Source organism: Cheilinus undulatus, linkage group 19, assembly GCF_018320785.1.
Source record: "Cheilinus undulatus linkage group 19, ASM1832078v1, whole genome shotgun sequence".
NCBI classification, from domain to species: domain Eukaryota; kingdom Metazoa; phylum Chordata; class Actinopteri; order Labriformes; family Labridae; genus Cheilinus; species Cheilinus undulatus.
Window position 1 is genome coordinate 25,019,322 of NC_054883.1, and position 12,795 is coordinate 25,032,116.

General features: G+C 39.1%; 1 protein-coding gene across 1 annotated transcript in view; it reads left to right on the plus strand.

The window, feature by feature from the left end:
* Positions 1-12,795, plus strand: part of ctnnd2a (catenin (cadherin-associated protein), delta 2a) — a 395,533-nt gene that overhangs the window by 154,179 nt on the left and 228,559 nt on the right. The window contains exons 5-6 of the mRNA XM_041814718.1: positions 540-644; positions 12,195-12,370. Coding sequence (XP_041670652.1) covers positions 540-644; positions 12,195-12,370 — 281 coding nt within the window. The remainder of the gene's footprint in view (positions 1-539; positions 645-12,194; positions 12,371-12,795) is intronic.

Sequence of the window (12,795 nt, forward strand, 5' to 3'; positions counted from 1 at the left end):
CCCTAAATATTTGCTGTAACTCTATTGCTGGTAATGAAGAGTATATACGTTCATGAGATGGCTGCATTAAAAAGTGCTAATCCCTCAAATCACAGGCTTCATTTTTTGTAGATTTCAAAATTGCAGCTGTTTTTGTTGCAAAAAATGCATGCAGAGCTCAGAAATCTATTGAAGCAGGGATGATATGAGGCTCATAGCTGAGATACACGAGTCCATGTAAACAGACTCACTGTTCAGCTGTATTTTGTCACACACATATTTCACAGTCTCACAAATCTACTTACATGCATGTAGAGACGTATCACCTTCACCTTTTTCATAACATTATTTTCAGACAGACAGCTTAATCCAGGGCAGACTTCTCAGGGTCCTTTCCATTTTATAATCAAAATGTCCTTTAGGTCATAACCGAGTCGTAGTGAGTAGGAAATTAGATGATGGAGGTTAAAGCCAAGAATAATCTCATCTATCTCTCTGGCTGCTTCCTTCATGCCTTCTCCTCCTACTTTCTGCCTCTCACACTCTGCTCTCCTTCACAGCTGACGGACAAAAGGACATTGAGGATGAGCTGACCACAGGACTGGAGCTGGTGGATTCTTGTATTCGCTCTCTCCAGGAATCAGGAATACTTGACAGTGGAGAACGTAAGTATCCAGTAGCAGCTTACGGACATGGCATGAGACATCTCTCACATATATTTAGATAATAGATTTATAATAGATTTAAGATTTATTTCATCAGAGTGACTCCTTGACTGTTGAGTGGTCATCAGAGTGACTCTGTGACTGTTGAGTGGTCGTCAGAGTGACTCTGTGACTGTTGAGTGGTCACCAGAGTAACTCTGTGACTTTTGAGTGGTCATTAGAGTAACTCTGTGACTGTTGAGTGGTCATCAGAGTAACTCCTTGACTGTTGAGTGGTCATCAAAGTAATTCCTTGACTGTTGAGTGGTCATCAGAGTAACTCCTTGACTGTTGAGTGGTCATCAAAGTAATTCCTTGACTGTTGAGTGGTCATCAGAGTAACTCTGTGACTGTTGAGTGGTCATCAGAGTGACTGTGACTGTTGAGTGGTCGTCAGAGTGACTGTGAGTGTTGAGTGGTCATCAGAGTAACTCTGTGACTGTTGAGTGGTCATCAGAGTAACTCTGTGACTGTTGAATGGTCATCAGAGTAACTCTGTGACTGTTGAGTGGTCATTAGAGTAACTCTGTGACTGTTGAGTGATCATTAGAGTAAGTCTGTGACTGACTTGGTTGACCTGTCTGTGAAGATGGAGGGGAGGAGAAGGGTTACACTCTTCATAGATGCATAGGGGTAAGAGAAGTTGTATTGTCTTTGGAGGCAGACAGGATGGTGGTCTTAGGGGAGTTGAGGGTCAGGGTAGGGACAATCATACCTGTTGAAAAGCAGGTTGAGCTTGTCCTCTCTCCCAGTGCCCCCCTACGCTGAGATGTTTCCCCCTCTTACCTTAGGGGGTATTAATGTAGAAAAAAATATTTAATTCTCTAAGTAAATATTTTTCTCTTTGTTTCTGCTTTTGTTTTAAGAGACCTTATTCTAAGATGGGAACTTAGCTGTTTTTACAACTGTGTCAACACACGAGTGATCTAAATCAAGGTCTGCTAAACTCCCATCAGGCAGTGTAAATAAACCTCTCTGTGCTTAAAAAAAGGATGTGAAATTCATTTTTAATTGTTACTCAGTGACTCTTATAAAGAGTAACTGAGGTGGAAAGAATATCCAGGCAATCTTATTAAAAACTAGAACTGTGGTTGGTTTAATACAGGAGGATTATGGTTTGTATGCTGTGGGGTAATTATTTTTGTTTCCCTGAAATTAAAATAGAAAATTCATCTTTATTAGCCCTTTAGGCCATTAGTTATCTAGTGCAGCAATTCCCTGTGATAATATTGCATTCTCACTCATGGTTTAACACAACCTGCAGAGTCTGGGGAGGGTTTTGTTGCAGATTAAGTTTAAGACAACTACAATGTAGTATATATACAGTAGATGTTAATAAAGCATGATAGAGAAACAAAAGATTGGGGGAATACTTTAGTTGCTGGGCAGGAAAACGGCTGCAGCTTTTTATCAAAATTTTGATAGGGTTGCTTTATAAATTTAATTAACTACTAATAATTAGAAGTATTCTTCAATGGGCCAGTACTTTTTTTTTAGAAGGGGACAATAGATAACAGCACACTTTACCACACTTCTGAATATTCTTGGAAACAGAAGAATTCCAATCTTTTTGTTTTGTATTATCATATTCTGAGAAACAAACTCACACAATGATTGAAAAATTGGCCGGAGAAGGGCGTCTTACTTTAAGTGCCTGGCATTTTCTTTGCAGCTCATGGTTTTGGATCACTGCGTTTCTATTTCAGTTATTGTCTGCTGACCTTTTTGTTTAGTTGATATTGCTGTAATGGATCTCATTTAAAGAACTTTAACCATCGGTGTTGCTCAGCACATTTCAACATAAAGACTTTACTTACATACTAGACAGCATGTTTTTCCAACCCCTGCTACGAGTTCAGTTTTTTCTTTTAAAGGTTTTATGACAGCTTTTTTGTCTGTAACAGGATAGGACAGCAGATGGAGAGAACTGAAAAGCCAGAGAGAATGGGGAATGATGTGGCGAAGGTGTAGCAGGTGGGATTTGTGGCTAGCTAAGAGGACAACAGCTTTGTTCATGGGGCGTGTGGACATAATCACGGGGCTACAGGCGCCTCCATTTCTGGTTCTATTAAAACAAGCATGCTTGAAAGGTGATCTAAATTTTTGACACTTTCACAATACGATGTCCTTTAAATGTTAAAAAAAAAAAAGAAAATACATTCATCAGTATTATTTGCATGGGACTAGAAATATCTGTGGACGTCTGATAACTTGTGAATCACCCCCTGATGTCAGTGTTTGGTGCAGTGCATTGGCACGAAGGCCACCCACAGAGTCGGCAAGGCCCCTTGAAAACCAAGAGAATGGGCCCGACCCGTTTGTGATTTATTGAAGCATGTTTGTTGGATCAGTAGCACTGGTGCTAGCATCCTTGCTAACAGTAACTTCATTTTGGAGCTGAAAGTGTGTTGCATCTGATGTCAAAATCATTTATTCCTGCCAGTTTTTACCCCCCTTTCATTATTCTGTTTTGCTTATCAATGCCACTCTTTCCAGTTTTAACTATTATTGCCATTTTTAAGCCCTTTTTACTAATTTATCTGGCCATTTTTGCCACTTTTAAACCTTTTTGCCAGTTTTTGCCACTTTTGCTTTTTTCTACCTTATTTCTTGGCACATTTATGCCACTTTCAACCATTTCTGCCTGTTTTTAACCAATTTTCATTAGTTTACCTGTCCTTTTTTGCAACATGTATGCCACTTTCAAACTATTTTTGCTGCATTTTCATCTTTTTCCCATTTTTTATCCCCTTTCCACTACTTCCTCAAGCTGTTTTTGCCTCTTTACCCATTTGTAATACTTTTGCCCCTTCAACCAATATTTTGAGACTCTTAAACTCCTTTACACTACTTTTCCTGCCAATTTTTGTCACTGTGAGCACATCTAGGCCACCCATTTTTGATAATATTTAATTGTTTTTTTCCCTTAAAGTTGTCTCAGTTTCCTCCGTCTGACATTGCTTTTTAAGTGGTTTAGCTAATTTACCCCTTCAAATTGTTAACATCACCAAAAAAGATAATTCTGCTTTAAGAGAAGGGGTTTACATTTTGTGAAAGCTAATAGTATCTACTACTGCATAAATCACAATTAATTTGAGTTTCTTTGATAAGTGTTTCTATTCCAGTTGAATATTAAATATGGTTATCACAGATTAACTTTAAAGGACCATGATGTTTTTTTTTTTCTTTTTTTCTTTTTTTCTTTCTTTTTTTTTTTTTTTTACCTCCATGGTCCTTGTAAAGTTGGCTGGGCCCAAAAAAGCTCCCCCCTTTATCCCCCCCATGGACAGCCTTGACTGTATCAAAATAAAATCTGTGGTACTTAGACAACTTAACCTGCCAAGGACAGATCATTTAAATCTGTTAATACAAACATAATTACAGTTTTAAGCAGATAAACCTACTTTGACGCTGCCTATGCTGTATGTCTTGTACAGATAATAGCAGAAAAATGGACAGTACCAGCGAGCCAACTTTAGAATATTTAACTTCGGTTTTCTGTTCTTCTTCAGTAAAAAGGTGTTTCATGTTTGGAGACATATCAGATGACTTGATCTTTATCCTCATGGTAGGAAAGGGCCTTGTTCCCCCGTCATTCCCTCTCTATCTGAGTCCGAAAGAAGCCTCTCTCCTTTTTGTGGACTCTTATTGTGGGAGCTCCGTACACAGCTGTTTTTTCTATTTTGTAAATGGGCTTGTGTTGAAAGCTTCACAATGTGTGGGTGCAGATAAATTCCACATAGCTTCCTCTGTTTATGTGTGTTTGTGTATTTCCCTCCAAATAGTGGAGCTGCAAATAGCTTAGCGGTAAATACATTGAATGGTGACATGTTGCTGTCTTCAGTGAAAGGTGGCATACAACACTGAGGCTTTTTGCTTTCAGCTGATACTGTGGTTGGTAGGGTGTCACAACAGAGATGCACAAACATCTCTACACATGAAGAAGTGTTCGGAGAGACACAAAATAACTACAAAAGTTTTAGTTTTAAAGTTTGCTTCTCAGAGATATCAGTGGGAAACTTTGGATTAAGGGTAAACTTTAGTGTGCAAACATTTTACAGATTTACATGTTTTTCATATCTCTTTTTTCAAACACTAGCAGTGTTTTCCTAACCCCCTGTCACTCATCTACATAAGCACATAATCACTGACTCTATACTAACATGGACGAGTACTCCTCCATCTCCTTCCAAGGTATAAAGTGAAGCCAGTGTTCTCCACAGTAAGTGGGTGCTGACTAGGGCTGAAGGTTGACTGTGTTATCCATCATTATCTTCGATGTGATATGAAAATGTGTGATGAAATCAGTGCAAAGGATGACTGAAATTCTTAAAAAGAAAAACACAGCATCTCTGCTGTCTGGGAGTATTTTGGATTCTGGAGAGATGAAGTGTGACAAACAGATAACCTGCCATGCAGTTAAAACCACTATTCCCAACTGTAACACAACCATAAAGAAGTTAACAAAAAACTCAGGATTAAGAATTTCAAGTAGTAGCAAGTCAAGAACCTTGTTGTCATGACAACCACTGTTTGCAAGTGTGACTCTGTTAATAGAGGCTCATTATTTGGCTGAGAACATAATGCATACCAACATCATGACCAAAGATTTCTTATTTCTCTTTATTCTTATTAAAAGGATTTAAAGCCACCCTGACATGGTCATTCTGTCTTGATTGACAGGACTGCATGCTGCCTTTGTTCAGTGATAGGCCAAAAACACAATTAGAGGGGCATTCAAGCTGTGCCGTTTGACTTATGTACAGTTTTAGGGTACACACTTTTTGTTGAGCTTTAAAGGGATATTTCAGGATTTTTGAAGTTGGGTCATATGAGATGCTTGGCTATAGTACTGGCATTTGCCTCCAGTGATTTCTGTGAAAGATGCTCTTGTGGTTATTACAAGCTCAGAGAGATCCATGACATAATGGCTAGAAATTGGAATGTTTTATCCACAGTTTAATTAGTTGTATGAAAAAATGTGCCAAGAAAATATGTTGGCTTGCCTGTACGCTGTGTTGAAAATGGACAGAGCACTTCATTTCTCTCAAAAACCCCTATGTGTCAGGCAATGATTTACAATGCAGCTTTTGGCATTTTGTCTCCCTCCACAGCGCACTATCTTCTGATCAGTTGTGTGGGTCTGCAGACTTATACAGAGATAATAAAACCACATAAAGCTGAAACAAAGATAATATGAGCGATTTCAACTCAAGTGATGATGATGTGCCGTTTACTGTGGAGAAGAGAGGATATTTATATGAACTGGAGTACACCGAAGAAGAACTTAGACAGATGGAGAGTCAGCAGGCTAAAAGAGAGAGCGGAGAAACTTCCTTGAATGTTTTGAGCAGGAGGGATCCTAAGCATGGGTTCTCATTTTCCACACCTACACCACCAGGTAACTCGGCACAATGTTCACATGTATACACAGCACGAGCGACTACAGCTGACAAAACAGCATTTAAGCTGTAAATTCTCTGTAAATGATTCCAACAGCAACACATCTCCTTTATTTTCTTGTTTAATATGAGAACAAAGAAAAGGTTATTTTAAAGTCATATTGAGGTGGAATTGTTTCTTGATCTCTGGAAAGTTTGTGCATCATAAAAACTGCAGCACACTTCCATCAACTCTCACTGACAGTAGACTAATTCTTACTCTATTTATACTGGGCTATTGCCATCCTCATCTTTAGATGCTAAATGCAATAAGGCCAAAGTGCACAGAACTTTTTTTTTTCCCACCCAAATGACTGCATCATGGCTCAGTGTCTCTGTGCATTATTGCCTATGTGCAGTAATAGGCCAACAACACAATAAGGGGGGCATATAAGCTGTGCCTTTTGACTAATTTACAAATTTTTAGCATATGCACTTTTTTGTGGGGCAAAAAGCATTGCAATGTTTGGCTACACTGAGACATGTGACACATCTCCTGTATTATCTTGTTTAATATGAGCATGATAACATTCCTCAAAGAGAGCTGACTTTGATCGGGGATCATGGAGCAGGTATATCATCTCATCCAAATACATGTACTTGTGGAACGCAACTCAGGTGTGAGGTCATTCCCAGCTATGACATCTGACTCCCCAGGTAAATAGAACACAGCAGGAGTCCCTGAATGATGACTCTGTGTAACATTTGGGGATTTTATAGAAAATCTGTACATATTTTGGAATTTTCATGACACCAGTTTCGAACCAGTACACCCGAGAAGTCTTCTGAGAGGGATCAAGGACAGTTGGAGCAATGGTGCGATGTGCAAATCAACACAGACAGACAATTAGACATGCTGCCAATTATGATAGTAAGATAACTATCATAACAGATAAGGCTGGGAATCAAAGGGTAACTCAAGATTCACGATATAATATAGGATACCATGAAGAGTCATGGAGTATTCATATGGTGAGTTAAATTAACAGCAAAATATGTGCTTCAGTTTTTAAAATAAAAATACAGATGCCTGTTATTTTAGCCTGTGTCCCATCTGTTAATAGTGGGTGATTAAATCATTCCATACTACAGTCAGTCAGCAGGTGGAGCACCAAATATTTAGGCTTTTGCTCTTTACTAATATATACATTCTATGAATCAAGGATACAAACAACAGAAACACTTGCCACTAGCACACATGAGCTTATTTTCCATTCGCCAACATATTTTTCCCATCATCTAACACAGACGCACTTATACAACATGCATTAACCCTGAAACAAACGTCACACAGCTCACACTGTGTACCAAACACCGAGGCTGAGCCACGATAAGTTTGGAAGCTCCCACTCAGTCTGCGTAACACAAAGTGCTGTTTAATAATTCATAAAAAGTAAGGGATGAATCGAGATGAGAGAAGACAAGTCTTTTGTGAAGGCAAGAAGCAGAAGAGTTGATCCTGGTTCACAGCGCACAGACTCGCAGGGAGATGAGGATTCTGGGGGAGTAGAGAGACGGAGTGAGAGAGATGGAAAGAGAAAGCAGCCAAATAGATATGGGAGAGAAATAATAAGGGCCTTTGCTATTTTGGGGGGAATAAAGAAACTAACATGACTGCATGCTCTGAAGAAGACAGTTATTGTAGACTTTATGAGAACATGTTCATGATCCATAAAAATGGGGGAAGTATGAAAACAAGCACAGACGTCCTTGTTTTTACTCTGCAGCTATAACTACGCTGTATATATATTTAAAAAAGAGCGTGGGTAAGAATAGAAAGTTGATGAAATATTCATACAAAGCTGAGCGAACAGGTCACGGACCCAACTGCTCTGCAATAAACACACATAAACATGTTGAGATAAACAGACACATGTCTCTGACTATTAAGTGGTTTTAACAGTTCACTTTGGTTCACCTCATAGCTCCAATCACAGTTTAACAGGCCATCTGAAGGAATAACTGTAATGCACGTATTACAAATCAATATCAGTGGATCAATATCAGTGTGAAGCTCAGGGATCAGGGAGGAGGGATTAGAATCTGATGCAGCAGCAGTGATGATGTGAGGAGGTGAGAATGAAACTAATAGAAAAGTTGATTTCTCATTTTGCCATGATCAGGATTTTTGTTATAACATGAGAAAATATGGGGGAGGGGGCGTCTTAAACATGGTTCTGGTGTACTCCAGTACAGTTGTTCTCAAACTGGGGGTCTCTTAGCAACAGCTAAGGGGCTCCACAAAATAAATTATCAAAGTAATGCCATGTCATTAACAATCAAATAAATACATATAAGGACCACAGCGCCATAAAACAACCATACTAAACCAACGACTCCAACATAAGTCGGCTTTGGGCCAATAAAAACTCAGATATGATTGTGTGACATCACATAAACCTGTCACTCCTAATGCATCAGTCACATTGCTGCACATTGGTGTGCAGGTCCAGCTAGCAACAATGGCTAAGTATTTAAGCATGTCCACTTCATCAATGCTAGGCCCAAACCAGCTAAACTGAGAAAATATGATGACAGCACTTTGAGTTTGGTTTTATTGAAAACAACAACAGAAGACCAAAATGTGTTTGAGAACCCCTGCTCTAGTATGGACTCCATTGTCCACACAGATCATAGACTCATGTCCCCCAACTGATTCCACAAGTGGTTTTCAAATTTGTTTTTCTTTTCTTCTAGGTGAGTTGCAAAGTTACTACATGCATACTACACTATTTTGCATGTAAATTTCTATTGTGCCATTTAAAATTTTTCTGCTACCTTAATCTAAGGGTAAATGATTTTCTGTTTGGAAAACAGACCTGCTTTATATATATATATATATATATATATATATATATATATGAAAGATTATGGCATAAACTTGGCAAAAATTAACTAGTTAAGGATTGAAAAGGAAACAAGGGGACCAAATAATAATAATCATTATAATGATACAAATTTCATATCATAGGACTCAGATGACTTTTGACTCGTCCACTGAGTTGTCTGTGAGGTTTTTTTTAAAGTGAACTGAGACTTTAAGGAGCAGTGGTTGACTTATTTTACTGTACATTCCTGTGGCAGTAGGAAGATGCTTCAATTAAACATGCGGTTAATCAAGATTAAAAACATTTTGAGCACTTAAATGCAAATGCATTTAATGCATCAATACTGAGTTTTAACATCAACTCTGTATTTTTGTGTTTTTCTTCAGCAGCCAACCAGTTGTTCGATGCATGAAATATTTAAACATTCAAATTCTGATTTAGTTGTGTTCCATCTTTTGTTTTTCAATCTACTTTAGTGTTCATCAGGCACAATTTTACATAGTTATTTTCTTTTATAAACATGGACTACAGGCAGAGTTCCTACAGCTGTAGTTTTATACAAGTAGTCTGTTCATATGCAGCATGCCTTGACAGAGTTACTTCAGCTTTGTTTAATGGCAAAATTAGTTAATTTAAATATAATCCAAATTGGGATATATTTCTGTGGTTCATGATCATTCAGTGAAGAAGTGGCCTAATTTTGTTTCATTTTAATTTTGATTTTTATTTTAAAGGGGTTGGGAAATGATTTATCTACAGGCATGATGACATTAGTGTCACACCAGCCTGCTGCACTCTGAAGAAGAGACGGAGAGCCGCAGGATCATTTCGAGTTGCATGCATCTTTGACGTAAATCATGCATGTAAATCACTGATTATACTGTCTTAATAATTTTAAATAGCAGAGATTTGGACCTCGTAGACATCACTGGTTCCTACGTATAAAAAAAAACTCTGGTTTGAGAAGTTTAACTTGTGATTCTTGACAGGTTAACCCTCATGTGGAGAGATGTTTGTTAATAGAAAACACTGAGAGAGCAGAATAATATCAGCTGTAACAATGAAAACAACAGGAGCAGATCTGCCTCTGCTACACTCTCCATAATACATGGTTATGTATGAAGACTACGGTTCTGACAGAGGTCCTCTCACCTGTTGTCTCTGAGGATGCTGTCTCTCTTGAGATCGTCAAAAAAGTTTGAAAATGTTGCACCCTGACGGTTTAGAAAAACCTGAAGCAGTTCCATGCGGGCCAGTTAGAGCTCTTTTTAAGGATAAAATCTTAATCTCATGTTTATCCATCAACACCAGCTAAACTGAAGCAGAAGGAGAGAGGGCAGGCAAACGTAGATCTAGTCAAGTAGAACGCAGATCTCCTGATCTCTTAGCTTTAGCAGATCTAAGATATAATGTGCACCCTTGACTCTGAGTCTACAAGTTTGCTCAGGCACAGAACACAATAACTAGTTTTATTTTTTTATATAAATGTATGTGTTTGATGAAGTTGATGAATTTGTGAATGTTCCCTTTGAATCCAGCATACACCCAAAATAAAAATTTTCACCTCTAGTTTTGCACTTATCAATCTAATCATATTAAGAAGCTAGCTTATAGCTTTTTGTCTACTTTTCTGTCTCTTTCCTTTTTCTGCATCATGACAATACTTTATCTTAAAGGTCACATATTTTAACCTTTTCAGACAAGTTTATACTGGTCTCAGAGGTCCCCAAAACATACCTGTGAGGTTTGTTGCTGAAAATAAACAGTCCAGTTTTTGATTTTTGCACGTCTAAAAAGCCCTCTGTTTCAGCCCTGCTCAGAACAAGCTTTTTCTGTGTCTGTGGGTTTAAGTGTTAGTGAGCTGTCTGACTCCGCCTCTTTCAGGAAATGGATGTGGCTTAATGGATGTGGCTCTCCTGATCCTCCTCTCAGGTGCCATCTGAGAAGAGGAGGATCAGGAGAGGAGGCCACAAAAATTTTTTCCAAGAGGGGAGAGCCAACCGAACCTGGGGGCGGGGCTAACTCCCCACATGACATCATGAATCTGAGAACAGCTTTTTTCAGCACACATTTTCTGAAAGGTTGAGAAAGAGAGTGGGGGAGGAAATTGATTTTTCTGATTCTTGGGGGGATTTTGGACAGGCCAGGGGTACATGTTCTTCAGAAAAGCCTGAAAGAGTGTATTTTGCATAATAGGTGACCTTTAATGACCATATCACGTTCACCCTAGCGTCCTGGTTACAGCATGTTAGCATGTGATTTAAAACAGCGACATACCGAAGGAAGTTACAGTAAAGTTAACTGCTCATATGAACAGTTTTACAAAATGCCAAATATTTCCAGGTTTGCCAAAAATACAAGGAGAATGTACTCAAATGTTGACATTAAGGGGGGAAGCCTCATTTTTAAGTGAAGTCCATTTGCACAGGCGTTTGCTGTCAATGATGACACAAGTGTTAAAATTCATGTGGGAAAAAGCAGTCATTTAGATACTTAAATGAAATTTGTAACACAATTTAATGACGCACAAAATTTCCCCTGATTACAGAAAATAAAGTGTTAAACCTCAAAGTTTTACAGCTTTAAACTTAAATGGTTTCTATTTGAGGTAGTGTAAGTGTTGATTGCTTGTTTACTGCAGACTTTCAGTGAAAAAACTGTATCTTTAAAGAAGTCTGATGGTAAATCACACTTCCTCAGAAAGCTTAGTGAACAGCAGCAGAGGAAACAATGTTTAATCCTTGTTTCACTGTGATATTTCCTCTCAATGAGGGGGTCAAGAGAAGTTTTCCTTAAGTCGACAGAACAAGGTAGAAATGAACATGCCGGGGGAGCTAACAAATCCAGTCATTAGGTGTTCCATCTATTACAAGTTTCTTCTTCTCAGCCCTCCTCCTCCCATCCTCTCCATCTCCCTGCTCCTCCTCCTTCTCCCATTCTCTCTGTTCCTCTGTCTCTCTTTCCCTCTGCTAATAAATTATGTATGCCATCTCCAACTCACGGAGTGCTGCACTGCTGCACTATCTGCTCTAAATTGCTGCTCCCTCTCTCTCTCTCTCTTCCCCATTTCACTCCTCGCCTCTCAATCTTTCCCCTTCACGCCCCCTCTCTCTTTCTCACTCTTAATCTCTCTCGCTCACTCTCTCACTTCCCCTGTGCACGCACACACGCACACACAAACTTAACTCCAACCCCCCCCTCCCCGACCACGCACCAATCCTGTCTCCTCTGTCTATCGGTAGGACCGGCTCTTCTTTCCCAGAGTTCCTTGCAGCTCAACTCCACCCCTGAGGCTTCGCTCCAGTACTCTGCCAGCTACCATAGCAACCAGACCCTCGCCCTTAGCGACAGCATCTCCGCAGCAACTCCTCAGCAGCGCGGCGGGCAGGTTGGAGGAGCGGTGCACAGCTACAACCAGGTAGGAAACGCTGCTGCTTACAGATGTTAGACTGCGCGTGATTATGATGGCAAAAGAAGCACATTTGTTCAACTGAAAGTCTGTTTGTGAAACTTCTTATTAACATAAGAAGAGTTTAAATGTGAGGGCTACTGCTCTAAAAAGTCCTCTCTATAGCATATAAGTAAGAGTGCATCATACTTTTATATTTATTCAGACCTTTCAGATGGAGCTTGCACTAAGATGTATAGAATATTCTGGATTTTGGGTTGCATATCCCTCATTTTCACCATCAGACCAAGTTAACATCACCCTCCATTTCCTCTGCCCCCTTTTAGATGCATCTAGAATATCAAATCTCCTTCTACATGCAACTCTAACTCTCACTGTGCCGACTAAATGTGAGAGCAGATCAGTCTTTTTTATCAGTTTAAAAGTGTATTTCA